The 16,684-nt window shown below is 47.5% G+C and overlaps 1 protein-coding gene across 1 annotated transcript; it reads right to left on the bottom strand.

The window, feature by feature from the left end:
- Positions 1-5,950: 5,950 nt before the first annotated feature.
- Positions 5,951-15,187, bottom strand: ZC3HAV1L (zinc finger CCCH-type containing, antiviral 1 like). The gene is made up of 4 exons (XM_045855522.1): positions 14,780-15,187; positions 13,735-13,870; positions 11,944-12,202; positions 5,951-10,058 (listed from the first exon to the last, which is right to left on the bottom strand). The coding sequence occupies exons 1-4, from the start codon at positions 15,148-15,150 to the stop codon at positions 9,928-9,930; spliced, it is 897 nt and encodes a 298-aa protein (XP_045711478.1). The 5' UTR covers positions 15,151-15,187; the 3' UTR covers positions 5,951-9,927.
- Between the last annotated feature and the right edge of the window lie 1,497 nt (positions 15,188-16,684).

Raw genomic sequence — 16,684 nt, 5'->3', positions numbered from 1 at the left:
TAACAAAAAGCATATATAAAGTATAGCTCAGTGGACTGAGTGCTGGCCTGCAAACCAAAAGGTCGCCTGTTTGATTCCCAGTCAGGGCACAGGCCTGGGTTGTAAGCCAGCTCCCCAGCTGCGCATGTGTGAGAGGCAACCGATCAACGTGTCTCTCACACATTGATGTTTTTCTCCCTCTCTTTCTCCCTCCTCCCCTCTCTATAAAAATAAATAAATAACTAAAGTGTATCGCCCTATTTAGGGAAACAAACACCCCTCAGGAAGACTACAATAGAGCATGTATCAGCGCTCACACACCTACAGGTCAACTGGGCAGTTCTGGTGTCGAACGGACTCACTCATGCGCCGATGGGCAAAGGCCAGGCCAGGGGACAGCAGGCGAGAGGCTGGTCTGACATGGCCCCAGCGGGGACAGCTGGACTCTCCTGCACGGCATCTCACCCTATCACAGGCCAGCCTGGGCCCCTCCCTTCCTATGGGGTTCCAAGAGCGTGAATGGAAGTGTCCAAGGCCTCTGGGATCCTAGATGTGGAACTGCCCCTTCCTCTGCTTTCTGTTTATCGAAACAAATCCCATGGCCTGCCCAGACTCAAGGGATGGGGAGAGAAACTCCCATCTGGTGGGAGGAGCTACAAAGTCACAGGGCAAAGGACATGGATATAGGGAGGAGTAGGTTACAGGGACATTTTTACAACCAATCTACCATTATAGGTGCCATATACAGTGCTGGCCCAACAAGAGCTACTTTATTATTAGCAGTATTAGTAGTATTATTATTGATGACCAAGCAACAAATCCAGTGCCAAGTAACCACCAGGGTATCACCTAGTACTGGATTTGGCTGGGTAACTAATGTCAAGTCCTGCCCATGAAGGACTGAGTGTGTTTTAAATACTGTACTACTCATGGGTTTTAGTTTCTGTACCTGAAATGTTCACACCTAGGGCCTTGCAGATGAAGGAGGGCTTGGCTCTCGCAGGGTTAGGACCCTAGGACCCTGGGAATAGACAACAACCTCCTCCCCGTCCCGTCCCCACTCCCTCTCCTTTGCAAGCTCACAGGACCGGAGCTCATATCCCCAGACCTCCTGACTTATTTGCTCTGACACTATTCTGCCCCATTACCCCAGAGCTACGCATCAGACAACCAGAGGCAACCCCCACACCCTACAGCCCAACGTCGGTACTCAAAGTAACCTATCCTAAACCTGCTTATCCACTCCTGTCTCTCTCGCCATCTCTTTCTCCCTCTCTCTCCTGTTCTCTGCCTCTGCCTGTGACTGACCTTGATGTCCTCTCTGTGGCTCTGCGTCGTGCATCTTGCCCCCTCCTCTTGGGACCTGTGAGTCATATACAGTCTTTTCTCCTGATCTGTTGGCTTCAACATACCTGAATGAAGGCAAAATCTACATTTTATTTTTTAAGAGTTTATTTATTTATTTTACAGAAGGGAAGAGAAGGAGAAAGAGAGGGAGACAAACATCAATGTGTGGTTGCCTCTCATGTGCCCCCATACTGGGAACCTGGCCCACAGCCCAGGCATGTGCCCTGACTGGGAATCCAACCGTCGACCCTCTGGTTCACAGGCCAGTGCTCAATCCACTGAGCCACACCAGCCAGGGCCAAAGTCTACATTTTAAAACAAACATTGCTTGCCTTGGATGCAGGACCTGCAGCATGGCTGTACGACCCATGGGCAGAGTCAAGACTGACAGGAAAAAACATTAACAGAAATTAACCAGTACCCACTAGTTCAAATAAAAGTCATCAAAAGCCAAAAGTCAGGAAAGAAGCCTAGGACCCAGAATCAGAGTGCTGTACTGCATCAGCCTGAGGGGAAAGGAAGGTGGATTTAGTGGGCAGGCAGTTGCACTTCTTCTGGCTAGTTGCTTTCTTCTCACCTGAACTTAAAATTGGGTATGCAGACATCTGGTCAACCTAGAGCCAAAAATGGGAAAGAGACTTGAGTTCAGGTGGCAAACACGCAATACAATACACCAGCGGTTTCCAAGCCTCTGCATCCCAGGGCACACATACACTAGTGACTAAAATTCTGCAGCACACCAAAAATATATATTTTTGCCCATCTGATAAAAAAATAGGTGTAATTTTGATTCATTCACATTGGACAGCTATAGTTATGTTGGCTGTTGTCATTTTTTTATTTCACAATCTAAGGGAAAAGATCTCAGTGCCCCTGACTAGTCAGGTACTGCATGTTTTAAAAATTCTTGTGGCACACTGGTTGAAAAATTGCTGCAACATATAGATGATGTAATATAGAACTGTACACCTAAAACCTATATAATTTTATTAACCAGCCACAGACCAACGGGCAGGGCCACGTGGACCAGAACATGAATAGTCAGGGACGAGGTGGTTAGGAAGTTCATGGGAGTGGAAACCTCCCTCCATAAACTGAATGGTGGTGCCTGATGCGCTTGGAGGCTCAGGGCAGAGGGTGGATGAGAACGTTTATCACCAAGCTGGTGATCGTGGGAGGGACTTGGGGAGGGGACAGTGCACGGGTTGGTGATGAAGTCCTTTTACTAGTAAACCTCTGACACTCAGTGGTTACAGATGAGTAGTGTCTCAAGATCTTGGCCTGCCACCTGCAGCTGTCCCCTGCCCTATTATCTTAGAAGCAAAACGAGGCCCAGAGGCGTGGGGTGGCAGCCACCACCACCCCTGTGGTGGTTTTCCACGAGGTCTGTCTGTTTCAGCTGGGATTGCCTGTGGTAACTTACACGCAGCATCTACTGCCTCATCGGATGAATCATAAGCAATATCCATTCCCACAGGATGAGCTTTTCCTTCCTCAATAAAGGCACGGGCACGCACACACACAACTTCCCAGGCTTCGCTGATTCAATCAGGGATTATAAATGCTACACAAAGCATCCACCTACCTCCTTGGCCCAGCTGCACAAGAAGACATTGTTGGAAAAAAGAGGCAACATGGAGAGCACCTAAGGCAGGGTGACCAGTAGTCCCGATACACCTGACACTGTCCCAAGAAACCCCTCAGTCCTGGGCACACAGGGACAGCCAGTCACCCAGCCTAAGCCACACCTCAGCCTGAAGGGTTTAGCCACTTGGCCCCACATCCGAGCCTTTCCCAAGTCTGGGTCCCTCCAGCTGTAAGACAGAATCAGAACGCTGCAGCCAGTAACTTGGTTTGAACTCCATTGTCAGCAGGGCTTCACACATCTCAGTGGAAGCAGGAAAAGTATGGCAGCATCGGGAATTCTACAGCATTCTTAAAGGGAAATGCACACCCCCACCAAGTCCACGGCAGCCAAGGAAGGCCACCTGTCTGAGCTGCATCCTGTGGGTGACTATCTTCTAGTTAACAATACTTACTGCTCCCTCTTCAGGGCATATTATCGTCCTTGCCCATTGACACTAGGCTTGGCCATGTGACCCACCAAACCCCTCCACATAGGATCATATGTTGCACGCAGGGTGCCCACATGATTTGCTTTGGCCAATGCAATGAGAGTAGACCCTTTAAAGAGCCAGGTTGGGGTTTCTCCTTGCCAGGGCAGCAGCACTGGTCCAGATGGGGGTACTGTGTCAAACCAGGTCCCAAAGTGAAAAGGACATGGAACAGAATGGAACCTGACCAGGATGAACACAAGTGGAAAATAAACCTCTGTCACTCTGTCACGAGATTTGGTAGTGTTTGCTGCTGCGGCGCGACCTAACCCATCGTGATGATGTATCTTGATGTCGCATGTGAGCCCCGAGGGTTGCTCTGTCTTTGACAGGCAGCGGTCAGGGCACTCACTGGATTCTCTACAGATTGTCCTGGGAGGGAGAAAGAGGACGGTGGGTATATAATGCCAGGTGGTTGCGTGGTGGGGACGCTATGCTAGTCTCTGTCACCCAGATAACTAACACAGAGCAATTTGTCCATGGAGCCAGCCGTCTCTGGTCTCTGTGCCTGCTGCTCCTGTACCGGAACTATCTCAGCCAGCGTGGTGAGTGATGGGGAGCCCAGGAATGCAGCCGCTGGGAAAGTTCCTTCCTATCTCACCTGATAGGCTAGGTGTGAGGAACAGGGTTCAAGTGGATACAAGGGCTTGCAGCTAGAGATGCAGGCACTAAGAGAAGCCAAGCTAGACACGGTTTCAGAAAGCGAGATTCAGATGTCAGGAGCCCCAACACCTGGAGACAAGAGCAGGCAGCATGAACATATGCAGCCAAGAGACCAAACAAGGAAAATGCTTTCTGGACCGCCTGTCTGTTTTCTGGTGTGGTTGGATAAGGCTGGGGAAGAGTGGGAGGCAAAGGAAGCTTTGTCTGAGGCCTTTCCAAGTGTTCCTCAGCCAGAGCATCCCCTCCGGAACTTGAAAGCAGATACAGTCCACGCAGGTTAGCAGACCGACGCTTCCCTGAGCTGAGAGCCTGCTGTGTGTATCAGAGGGAGGCGGTTTCGCTTTCCAAATGAAACAAAAATTTACCTGGGACATAAACATTTGAGAGAGAGCACCTCGGAGGCACCACGGAAATAGTTTTACCCTTGTAAGATAAATGCATGATCAGTTCACAAAAACAAACAAAACACGCAGGTAAACGTCAAGCAAAAAGGAAATCTCAGTAAAGATAAAACAGAAATTGCACGTAACATAGCCGTGTTCTTGCATAATAAATTGATTAAAATACAGCCTTTAGTGTGTAGGTAAGTAGCACTTGCTACCAATGTATCTTCCTAAATATCTGCCCAGAAGAACCCCTTAGCAAACAACAGGTACCCCGTCTCTTCCATCAGAACGAGCCTGGAACACAGGCTGTTGAAGACAAGCGTCCCCACGCCGCTGAGAATGTAAGGGGTGCAGCCGCTGTAATAGACAATTTTGAAGTACTTTTTCATTACCAAAATATTAATATTTCTGACCCTGGCTGGTTAGCTCAATTGGTTAGAGCATTGTCCTGATGCACCAAGATTGGGGGTTCGATCCCCAGTCAGGGCACATACAGGAATCAACCAATGAATGCATAAGTAAGTGGAACCACCAATCAATGCTTCTCTCTCTCTCTCTCTCTCTCTCTTCCTCCATTCTTCTCTAAAATCAATAAAAAATAAAATAATAAAATTAAATAAAAGGCATACAGAAAACATGGAAAATATAAAAGTATTAGTATCTCTGGAAGAGTATTCATATCTAGAAATCTATTCTAATAAAATAATCAGAAATTTAGACAAAGATTTATCTGCCAAATATAGTAAACAATAAATATCCAACAATAGGACTGTAATTAAATAAATGATACATAGGAAATATAATACAACTATCAAATATAATTATGAATGCTTTCAATGATGTAGGAAAATGCTTTAAAAATATCAGTCCAAAACAGCATAATATGAAGTTGTATACATGGTATATCCTCAATATTTAAGAACATGTGCATGAAAAAAATGACTAAAAAGGATATCCTAAAGTATTAAGTGATTGCCTCTACACACTAGGATGATAGGTAATTATTACTTCCTAATACATTCCTGTATCCCCCAAAATTTCTACAATGCTATATTATTATATTTTCCAAAAAAAATCTTTTGGAAAAGTATTCCTAGACGATACTAGAGAGCCTGATCCACTGAGACAGCAATACGTCAGCTTAACGTGGCGATGAGCATGCGGTGCCCGGTGGTCGGCACACCATGCTCATCATCTTGGTGATCATTCTGCACCTGTGCGTGCGTCACACACCTTGCACACCTTACACTCCCACAGCGATAACGGCAACTATGTCTCAATAAAGCCGGAAAAGAACAAAAACAATGACATCACATATCAGTGGACAAAACTCAAAACAGCACTCAGGAAAAAATTTACTGTGAGTATAGTGAGTATCTCATGATAAAAACAAAGAGAAATTACTATACACACACATAAAGTGTAAATGTATTTTATTTATAAATGTATAAATGCATACACTTAAAATAAAAGTTACCAATTAGAGGGAAAATACATTAAAAGAATATAAAGCCATAGTCAAGTAGAGCTTACCCAGAATTTAAGGATGTTTTAATATAGTGAAAACTATTAATATAATCATACTGAGTGATTTAAATGATAAAACTTGTGATGACAACAAAGATACCAATTCCTACTAAAAGCTTCTAACAAACAATAGATGTGATTCCCTTTAAGTAGGTAACATTTGTTTAAAACCAACAACTAACATCATATTTAATAAGAAATTTAAAAATCTTTTTATCACAATTTTACTTAACACAAAATAGAGATAAGTAAGAAAAGACAAATATTTTTGCAGCTATGACTTTAGGAAAAAATAGGCCTTCTACACACTGTTAGAACAAAGGCAATGCACTAAAAGACAAATATTTTCTTAAAGTGTTCATTTTAGATCTAGACGTTTCAAACTGAAGCACTGAAAGGATGTTTACTTTATATAACACATTTCTTCAGGGAAAAAGTTTTTTGAATATTAAAATATATATGTGGGAAGAAAAAACAATGCAGAGCAATATGACACTGACTGGATGGATTCAAAGGCAGAGTTTAGCTCATCATTAGGCCGAAAAATATCTAACTACCAAGTGTCAGAATTGCCAAGAAGATTAAATAATGTTTTTTGCTCAAAGCTAGGGAATAAAAACAGAAGGCACTGACATGTACGGAAGTAAGTGCTACATGAGAGATCTGAGAACTCTCTAGGGGTCGGGAGAGGTTACCTGGGCATTTTAAAGCACCTAATCTTACCAGGTTTGGGGGCAGGTGGGGAGAGAGAGGACCCTGAGGGGAACATCGCTTAGACACACAGCGCAAGATCAAAGGGCCCATTCCAAAAAATTGCAAGTAGGTTTGTACCCACGACACTGGTCTGCATTTTAAAAACTCGATATTTAAAATCTGAAAATTTCTTCTAAAAAATTGGATTCTGGCTTCTTTGTCAAATTGGACAATATGACAAACTGGACCACATTCCCACATGGAGGCGAGAGGCAGGTGCCCCTTGCAGATGGATCGACTCACCACAGCACGCCCCCCCCCGTCCTCCTGCATCCAGCTCACCGCCTCCACTCACTCACCTTTCTGGTCCCCACGGCCATGCGAGGTCATGACTCCTCCCCTAGTGATAGGGACCGATAAACTTTATGGCAGGAAAAAGCGATATGAGCGGGTCTGAATTTCAAAGATCAAGCAGGCAGCAGAAGGGAAGACAGAGGGAGAGAAGGGTGGTAAGGAAATCAATGAAGTCCTCTATTAATTAAAAATTAAAAAGGCACCCTGCCTAGTGTGTTGGTTGGGCATCTTCCCACAAACCGAAAGATCATGGGTTCACTTCCCGGTTAGGGCACATGCCTGGGTTGTGGGTTTGGTCCCTGGCTGGGACATGTACAAGAGGCAACTGATGGACGTTTCTCTCCCTCTCTATCTCCCTCCTTTTCTCTCTCTCTAAAATCAGTAAGCATGTCCTCAGGTGAGGATAAAAAATTAAATTAAAATTAAAATTAAAATGGGGCTACCATCATTGAAGGGGAGTCACCTAGCAACTCCCACAAAAAACTTCTGAGACGTGGCCTGAAAACCACTGAGTTCTGTAAGAGGTGACGAGGGTGTGCGACAAGGCAGCGTGGAGGGAACGGGAAAAAAACGGACAGAGAAGGGTAAAAATTTGAGAGCTTTTTGAGGGGAAAAAGTCTCCAATGCTATGTAACCAATGTGACACTGGGAACAAGGAGAAAGCAAGCAGAGGACGATTTGCAGGTTTCTGGCTTAAGTCATTAGGTGGTGACCCTCCAAAATAAAAACCAAGAGGAGGAACAAGTCTGGAAAAACGGGGATCATTCGGTTTAGGTTATGCTGACTCTGTGGAGGCTGGAGATGCGCGGCCCCATCTCAAAAGCCCCCGTGAATTGCCGAAGGAAACGTCTCCCCAAGTCTAACATGATAACTCTCTAACGGCTGATCATCCAGTGAAAATAAGACAGCATAAACACCAAAAAAGTAAGATTAAAGTGGAATATTATAGATCTGGATAAAATATTGCAACAAGGATTACATAGGGTCACTAACTTCATATGTAAAAGCATAATTATAAGATATATAAAAAAACACAATAGTATAAAAGCCTACCAAGTCCCTTAATGTAAAGAATACGCACTTATATACTATACTGTTTCCATTAAGGATTGTGGATGGCTTACAACAAAAATACATGGAAAAAAAGGATAAAATGTAAATAATGATGATAATAAAACATAAAACCATTTTTTCAGAAAAAAATTAGCACCAGGAGAAATCAGAACCAGGCACAAAGCAACGAGGTATGCGGACATCGGGGCCCTCCGAAACACCACCGTTGACAACCAAAGTGGGGAGATGAGCGTAGGTCACAGCACTCTCACTGCCCATTAGGAGAGAACGCGGCAATCCCTCCCTTTATAAGGGGCACGTTTTGGACACCTTCCCCAACAGAAAAGAGAGAACTGCATGACAAACGTTTCTCTCAATTAAATAAACTTAGCTTTACAAAAAAAACCAACTCACTACCTTGCCCCTTTTTCTCAAATGTTATTGCAGGACAGTTCAGTATTTCTAAAAACGCTTTACACATCGACATTTGGGATATTACTACGGCACACACAGGGGAGGATTTCATACAGCTGCTTTTCTGTGGTACCTTTTGATAAAAACAAAGCTGGCTGGTGCGGCTCAGTGGACTGAGTGTACCAGCCTGTGAACCAAAAGGTTGCTGGTTCGATTCCCAGTCAGGGGATAAAAGCAAAGAACCGAACATCTAGGTATGACTCAGTGACGACATCTGGATGGGGCAATGGGGAGGGGTGGAAGGGGAGAGTCAACATGCAGTGGGCGAGGTATATAGCTTTCTGATGGTCCACCGCGATCCATAGAAGGAGGGACACGATTTCGAGGAATGGATGCACTGCACATCCTTCAAACCACAGCAAGTGGGCTTTGGTCCGAGTTTAATAAGAGCAGCGTAGACAGAGTGAGGTAGAAAGTGGCGGTCAGCACCCAGCAGTTACATACTCTCCGTGCTGCCTGAGGGCGCGGCCACAGGAGACGGATGTGAATATGAGCACAGTACGGTTGACATCCTTTTATAAAAAATTAAGGCACCTAATTCAAGGCCATCCCTCATCAGCACAGAGGAGGTAATCGCATGCCCCAGTAACTAAAGGGCATGTACAAAATGCACAAAATAAAGACCTACAGGAAGCACACACAGAAAAATATTCACCCGCGCCTAAATTTAAAGAAATGCAAAAAGCACTATCATTTTGCAACTATAAGCCAAGCAAAAGACTAACTTTAAAAATTCACTATTGTGTGGATTTGAAGAGTTATATTCAAAATTTGTTGGAAATCCCAGCAAATTGTTTCCCCAGGATAAGGGCAACAAGTAAACTATGATATATTCGTGCTTCTGTGCATAACAATGATCATGTGTGATAAACGTGAACACATACGGGAGGATGCTTATGGCACATTGAGTGGAAAAGGAAGGACATGAAGGTGACGTACTGAAACGGCACACATGGGCATACGGAAAACCCGTGGCCGGCCCACCGAGCAGGTCAGCAGGGAGCTGCGTGTGTGGGAGCTTCCCGCCAGCCTGGGAAAAGAGCTCTCAGGAACTGCAGGCAGAAGCTGCCACAGCCAGGGCTCGCCCTGCACGGGCCCCACCTGCGCTCAGGATTTACCCTCCCTTTGCCTGCTCTGTGTCCAACCTCGTCCCCAACCTTATCCTCCAAATCGGACAATGTCTCCTTTTGCATCTTCTTGAATTGTCACAGCACCTTGTGAGGTAGGTATTTTTAAGAGATCATTCAGTGAATGGATAGTTACAAATCGAAGCTCAACAGAAGCTTTGTTTTCCGACCTTCCAATTGCAGAAGCTTCTCCTATTTCGCTGACATCCTTTATGGTTTACCTGGCTTCTTGGCCGACGGGGCAGGGACAGAAACCGGGGGACGGGCTTCTGCAGCCACAGCAACGGGCCCTCCTTGCTTCTCAGGGCTCTGTGCGTGCTCAGCAGAAGCAGCTGAATTATCTAGAAAGAAGAAAGACATGAGGCTTCCTAAGACACTCCTTTTGTCATTTCTAAGTTTCATGTTATAGTGGCAACATCAGCCTAGTGAATCAGATCTCAGACAAAACTCTGGAGAGTTTGGGTCTTCGGATTTAAAATATGTTAAACACACATATGCACATATAGGAGACCGTTCTGCATGGTGTGGGCCCAGACAGGACCCACACCCACGGACAGGTTCTCCCGTGGGGAATCAGGCCTGCACTGTACCTAGACTGTTATGAGACTTGCTTTTACTGAAACTCCCTCAACCTGAATTGAGGCAGCAAACATTTACTGCATATCTTCAAGGTAAATTCCTAAAATCCTTGCTAAACCTTCTAAGGACAAGTGTAACCAGTTCAACCACTTTTCCCTTTGCATTTGCAAGTATCCTTCTTCTGTGATGTGACTAGCAACATCCTCTCCTTTGTTTTCTGTAAAAAGTAACCACCTAAAGTGAACCTGTGCTTAGTAAATGAGGACCATCATGTAATGTGCCCAGAAAAGAAATAAAGGCCAGTCAAGGTGAGGGCTGAGGCTTTTTCTCCTCTTGAGAGAGAAGCCATGCCGTCCCTTTTCCTCCACGGGACTCAGTAGTCCGTGTGACTTTCTCGTGCCTCATCCACAATGTGGCGGACCTCACGAGCCAGGGTCCGCACCATGCACACACACAGAGCAGGCAGAAAGAAACTATTTCATAGTAGGAGGGACCCACTACCCAAGACCAGATGGAGATCATGACAGATCCCATACACAATACAGAGGAGAAGGCCCCTGCCGCCACTCAGGGTGCCCCAGATAGCCTCCAACACCGGGACACGCAGAGGCCCCCTACCTTCATGCCACCTGCCCATGAAGTCGGCCACTACCATCTCAACGTAAGAAAGCTCCATGGTAAAAGCTTAGAGACTCTGCTTTGATGATAACAATCTTCCCATCAACAGCTCTCCTGAGCCGACCACCCAGTAAAACTGATTTCCAGCTACAGGCAAATCTAATAGAATAAGTTACCTAAATGCATCACAATGAAAGAACACCAAACCATACTGCGTAGACCTAAACAGTGACAGACCGAGCAGCGATATGGAAAGATGGTCATGACGTTGGATAAAGAGACAATTTAAGACATTACACCAGTACCTACTTTGACCACGACTGGACCAGTCTTTGTACAGCAACAAAACTGAAGGGCTTGCAAGTAAATGGTCACAATTACTGTGTATTAGAGTAAGTGGAGCCATGTACAATTTTTATTTCTACTCTATTATCCAAATTTTTCCGTAATGTGGTTAAACTTTCCTAACAATTAAAAAAAGAAAATTTAGCCCTGGCTGGTGTGGATCAGTGGATTGAGCACTGGCCTGCAAACCAAAGGGTCATTGCTTCGATTCCCAGTCAGGGCACATGCCTGGGTTACAGGCCAGATTCCCAGTGGGAAGGGCGCTCGAGAGGCAGCCACACATTGATGTTTCTCTTTCTCTTTAAAAGAAAAAAAAAGGAAAAAAGAAACCTTAATTCAATTTATAAAGAAAGCCTCACTACATCATCCTTACCTCTCCAGTCACTGGCCCACCTCCCTCCTCTTTTTTCCTAGTGAAGAGGTTAAGACTGGTCTACCTACTTCACGACCCCCAACCTACCAAGGAGCCGCACTGTTCAAACACTCGGGCAGGTGTTATGAGCTGGCAGCCCTGAAAATAAACTGGAGCCCTTCCCTGCTTGGCTACAACCACAGACAGTTCTCTCTCACAGATGCTGACTGTCCCAAGCTCCCCCTAGGACAGAGCACTTAATTAACCCATGAAGCGCTTTCAGGTCAAAGTGACATCAGGGACGGAGCTCTGTCTACCTCTGACGGTCTCACCTTTATTTTCGAGCATCTTGTGCAGCTTCTCGTGCCTGTAGGTAGAGATGATCTGGAAGTTAACGACACTGGGGACGTTCAGCCCCTGGTCCTGCAGCAGCTTCAGGGATGCCGCGTGAATGAGCTGATGGGATCGTTTGCACTTCTGCAGCTTGCACTCTCCCCTGACAAAGGACTTGCACACGTGAAACTTGTTGCACTTGTCCTTGAGGTTGCAGTAACCGTACAGGGCTTCGCCTTTGTTGTAGCACAAACACACCTGGGGCAGAAATGAGGTGACACTGAAAACAGTGGTTTTCACTGCGGCTTTTTAGCCAACGGCTGTTAAAATCGCTGAGTGAAAGGTTCTTAAGCCAATGGCTGTTAAAATCACTGGGAGAAAGGCGGATGGGTAGGGTTACGGTGCTCCCTCCCAGTCTCCCCCAGCTGTGCTAACACTCAGCTAACCTGCCCACCTTTCCCAAAACCTGTAACCAGTGAGGGAATTCTGCGCAGGTATTAAAAGCTGGCCCCCTTGACTCAAGGAGAGACCAATTCTTTTTTTTTTTTTAATCCTCACCAGAGGATATGTTTATTGATTTTTAGAGAGAGGCAGAGGGAAAAAACATCAATGTTTAGAAAACTCTACTTTGAATTGGCAGTGTCTTGTAAAATTTTCCTTTGAGACTCCAACTATTTTATTTTTATTTATTTCTCTTTTTATCCCCACCCGGGGACACTTTTTCATTGCTCCTTAGACAGAAAGGAAGGGACAGAGAAGCATCAATTGGTTGCCTCCCATACACACCCAGACCAGGGATTGAACATGCAACCCTTCGGTAAGGGGACAATGCTCCAACCAAGTGAGCCACACCGACCAGGGCTATTTTGTTTATTTTTTATTTTTTAAAGATTTTATTTATTTATTTTTAGAGAGAGGGGAAGGGAACGAAAAAGAGAGGGAATGAAACATCAATGTGTGGTTGCCTCTCGTGCCCCACTACTGGGCACCTGGCCTGCAACCCAGGCATGTGCCCTGACTAGGAACTGAACTGGTGACACTTTGGTTCCCAGGCCCACGCTCAATCCACTGAGCTACATCAGCCGGGGCAGGGCTATTTTATTTTTAAAATATTATTTGTGTCTAGCCAAACAAACACAAATATACTAACTTTGCCATTATAGCAGTGATGGTGGGTACTTTTTAAGCATTTGAAACAAAATCATGTTGTCTCAAAGCAATTAAAATCGGCATCTAAGGCCCCCAAATAAGTAAATGGCGGAAAATACTTATAACAAATATGACCAGAAAATAGTTTTTTTATCATTAAAGACATCTTATCAATTCACAGGAAAAGATACATGCCTCCATAAAAAAAAAAGGCAAAAGCATAAACGGGCCATTCACAAAACACAGGCTTCACAGACAGACCTAAATTCAAATCTGCCATTTACTGCGTGACCTTAGGTGAATTACATGATCTAGCTGAAACTCAGTTTCCACCCCTGCAAAATGGGGGCAGGTTATTAATGAGCTAAAGTATATAAACTGCTTTGCGTTTAGCATTCACTCAAAAAAAAAGTAGCCATTATTATTATGTGTGTATACCACAGGAATCTGTCATTCCCTATGTACTGAAGTCCAGTAAAACCAGAGACTCCAGAAAGGTCAGCCCTGTACCGTAATCCCACCCCACCCCCATACACCTCAGGCTGTCGGGACTTCGGGACTTCGCCCCTCGCCCCTCGCCCGCTCCCCACTCACCCCCACCCCCACCGCAGACCACCTGACGGCGACTCCTGATGACTCACCTCCGGTAGAAGGCAGGGGTCGTTCTGTAAAAGCAGAATCCGAAGCTGGGCCTCATTGAGACCAAAAAGCCCGTGGTTTTTCAGGACTTGGATGTTGACAGGTGTGTGGATATCATGGGAAAGGGTACAGGTAGACCTAGGACACACAGCTCTGGATCAGAGGCCCAGGTTGCCTCTCGTAGGCGCCCTAACTGGGGACCAAACCTGCACCCCAGGCATGTGCCCTGACCAAGACAGAACCCGCGACATTTAGGTTTACGGGATGACGCTCCAACCAACTGGGCAGGGCTGGGGCTTTGGGGCTTTGTTTCGTTTATTTTGTTGGTTTGTTTGTTTCATTTAAATGAGGGCGCTGTAAAGCCAAGCCTGCCCCGCCCCCAGTCACTTGCCTTGACAGAGAGTGCCCGCCTGTTTCACAGATGACCGCACTTGCCTTCTGCACCCCAAACAGCTGCCCACCCCCACAGGCCGCCAACGTGCCCCCGGCCCTGCTTTGGGGAGCTTGAGTGAACCAAGGCAGCCCCAGACGACCTCTCCCAAATCATCCACCCCCTCCGGTCCCCGAGGGTCAGACTGGATGGGTCTTTCTAAACCTAGCGAGTTCAGACTGGTTTCTGTAAAACTTTGTGTTCACGTGGGAAGAGGCCACCTCGGTGTAACAGGCCCCAAGGATCTGATGGGATCCGCAAATACCCGGCAAAAGACCACTGGAGTAAATGAACCCCAGAGCCCCAATCCTGATTTTTCCCAGCCGTGCTGTGCAGGGTCCGCGGGCAGGGATGTCTGAGAAACCCCAGTTGAGCTGGCCTCCCTCCTCATTCCGCACCAGACCAGGGCGGGCCTCCTCTGGAGGACCCAGCGGGGCCCCTTCCGGAGACTTCCCTTCCGCCCTTTCCGAGGAGGTCGCCGGCCCCCGGCACACCGCCCCCTTCTTCAACTCCTTTGTGTCCCGGCTTCCAGCGGCCTTCGCGCGCGCGGGGGTGGCGCCCCTGCCCGGGCCCGAGGCTGCCCGGCCCCCGCCCCGCCCCTCCCCGCGGTGCCTCACCAGCAGTCGCGGTTCGGGCACTTGCCCAGCATGTGACGGCGGCAGAAGTGCAGCTGGTCGCAGCCCTGGCACTCGCCGCGCTGGTAGCGGGCGCACAGGCGCGCCGAGGACACCGCCACCACCCTGCAGGCCGAGGGGCCGCCGCCGCCCGCGCCCACGGCGCCGGCCGCCACTTCGGCCTCCGCGTCCCAGGGGCCGTCCTTCGCCTCCACCTCCTGCAGCAGGAAGCGGTCGGGCCCGGCCCGGCGCAGCACGTCCCGGAGCCTGGCCTCCGAGAGCTCCACGTGGGCGCGCAGGTCCTGCAGGAACATGCGGCCGCCGTTGGCGCACAGCACCTTGGTGAGGAAGGAGCACACGGTGGGCTCCGCCATGCTCTCGGCGCGGCTCCCTGCGCAGCCCAGCGCGGAAATCCACCGCGGGCAGACTCCTCCCAGTCACGTCCCTGATTTCAAACCAAGATCCCGAGACAGTCTGGGGGAGGGCTGGCGGGGCGGGGCGGGGGAGGCGGCGGCCGTGGGCCCAGTGGGGCCCCCTGGACACGGACCGGGCAGGAACAGTACTTCCTGAGCGCCCGCTCTGTGCCAGGCGCGGGTCAAGGTGAATCCGTGCCTGAGGGATGGCACGGAGGGATTGTGTGTGGGGGGTGGGGGGAGTCACAACACGCAAACAAATGACAGAATTCGAGACACTGGTAAGGAATGCAAAGATGACATAGGTAGTGCGAATTAAACAAAGAATTTCAACTATCACGGCTAAAGTCTTTTTAAAAGAAAGGGTTTATTAGGCCCTTGGTAGCAAAAAAAGTAAGACCAGTCTTGGGGCATGGAGTCTAAACCTCCAGAAACATGTTAGGGAAGAAGGACAGCATGTCCATTGTCCTGGGGTTTTGCAAGCGGTTTTATACAGCAAGTGGATTGGGTCGGGGCGCCGGAAGTGGGTCTGGAAGGATTTACATCAGCTACAGACAGTGGGATGGGAGACGGTGAAGCAGGTCTGCTTGCGAGGACGAAGTGTCAGCTCCAGGGGAAGGGGCGGCAGGCACCTCGCCAAGTCTGCTGTGGAAGGTGGCAAGAAAGGCCCCTGAAACAGCCCAAGAAGCAGGCCAAGGAGATGGACGAGATAAGGCTTTCAAGCAGAAGCAAAAAAAGAAACTCGAGGAGCTAAAATCTCGGGTCCAGGGTGGGCAGGGCCCCCTGGCCACAGGGGGATTTAAGAAATCTGGCAAAAAGTGAGCTGTTCCTGGCACATGGGGCAGGGTTGACCCTAAATGCCATCCCTGTTTCAGCATCTGGGCCCTAACATTCCTGCCACCTATAGCTAGACTGAAGCATTGTTCTGGAGCCTGTTGTACGTTTAAGAATGAACTTGTGTAAGTAATAATAATAATAATAATAATAAGAAGAAGAGGAAGGAGGGCCCCCTCCTGTGGATTAGCTGTGAGCAGCAGATTGGAAAATTCACGTGCAAATGCAAAGCCAAGGCTCTTAGGGTTGGATGGTGCCTGGCTGCTGTCTCTGGGATAATCCGACTGCCACCTGGCAATTAATCCCAAATTCCAACAGATACACAGGAATATGAGCAATCTGGTATCAGAGCTGGTCCTCGGCTACTAACAGTCTAACTGTTCTGTCTCGTTCTCCCTCTGCTGCAATCTTGACTTAGAACGTCTCTGATTTTTTTGGTCATGGGGTACAAGGAGCCCAGTGGCCTCAGGTAATTAGTATGAGAAAGCTCTGAGGAGGCGGACACTAGCTAGCCACATGTGGTGGCCCGGCACTTGAAATGTGACCAGTCTCAACTGAGATGTGCTGTGTGACGTGCATACACTGGAATGCGAAGGGTTAGAATGAAGAAAATGCAAAGTACCTCATTAATAACCCATGCGGCTCACTTGCTATTTCTGTG

Source organism: Phyllostomus hastatus, unplaced genomic scaffold, assembly GCF_019186645.2.
Source record: "Phyllostomus hastatus isolate PE091 unplaced genomic scaffold, TTU_PhHast_1.1 phas_scaffold_114, whole genome shotgun sequence".
Classification (NCBI taxonomy): domain Eukaryota; kingdom Metazoa; phylum Chordata; class Mammalia; order Chiroptera; family Phyllostomidae; genus Phyllostomus; species Phyllostomus hastatus.
The sequence above is the reverse complement of the archived record's forward strand: the minus strand, read 5'-3'. Positions and strand labels throughout refer to the sequence as shown.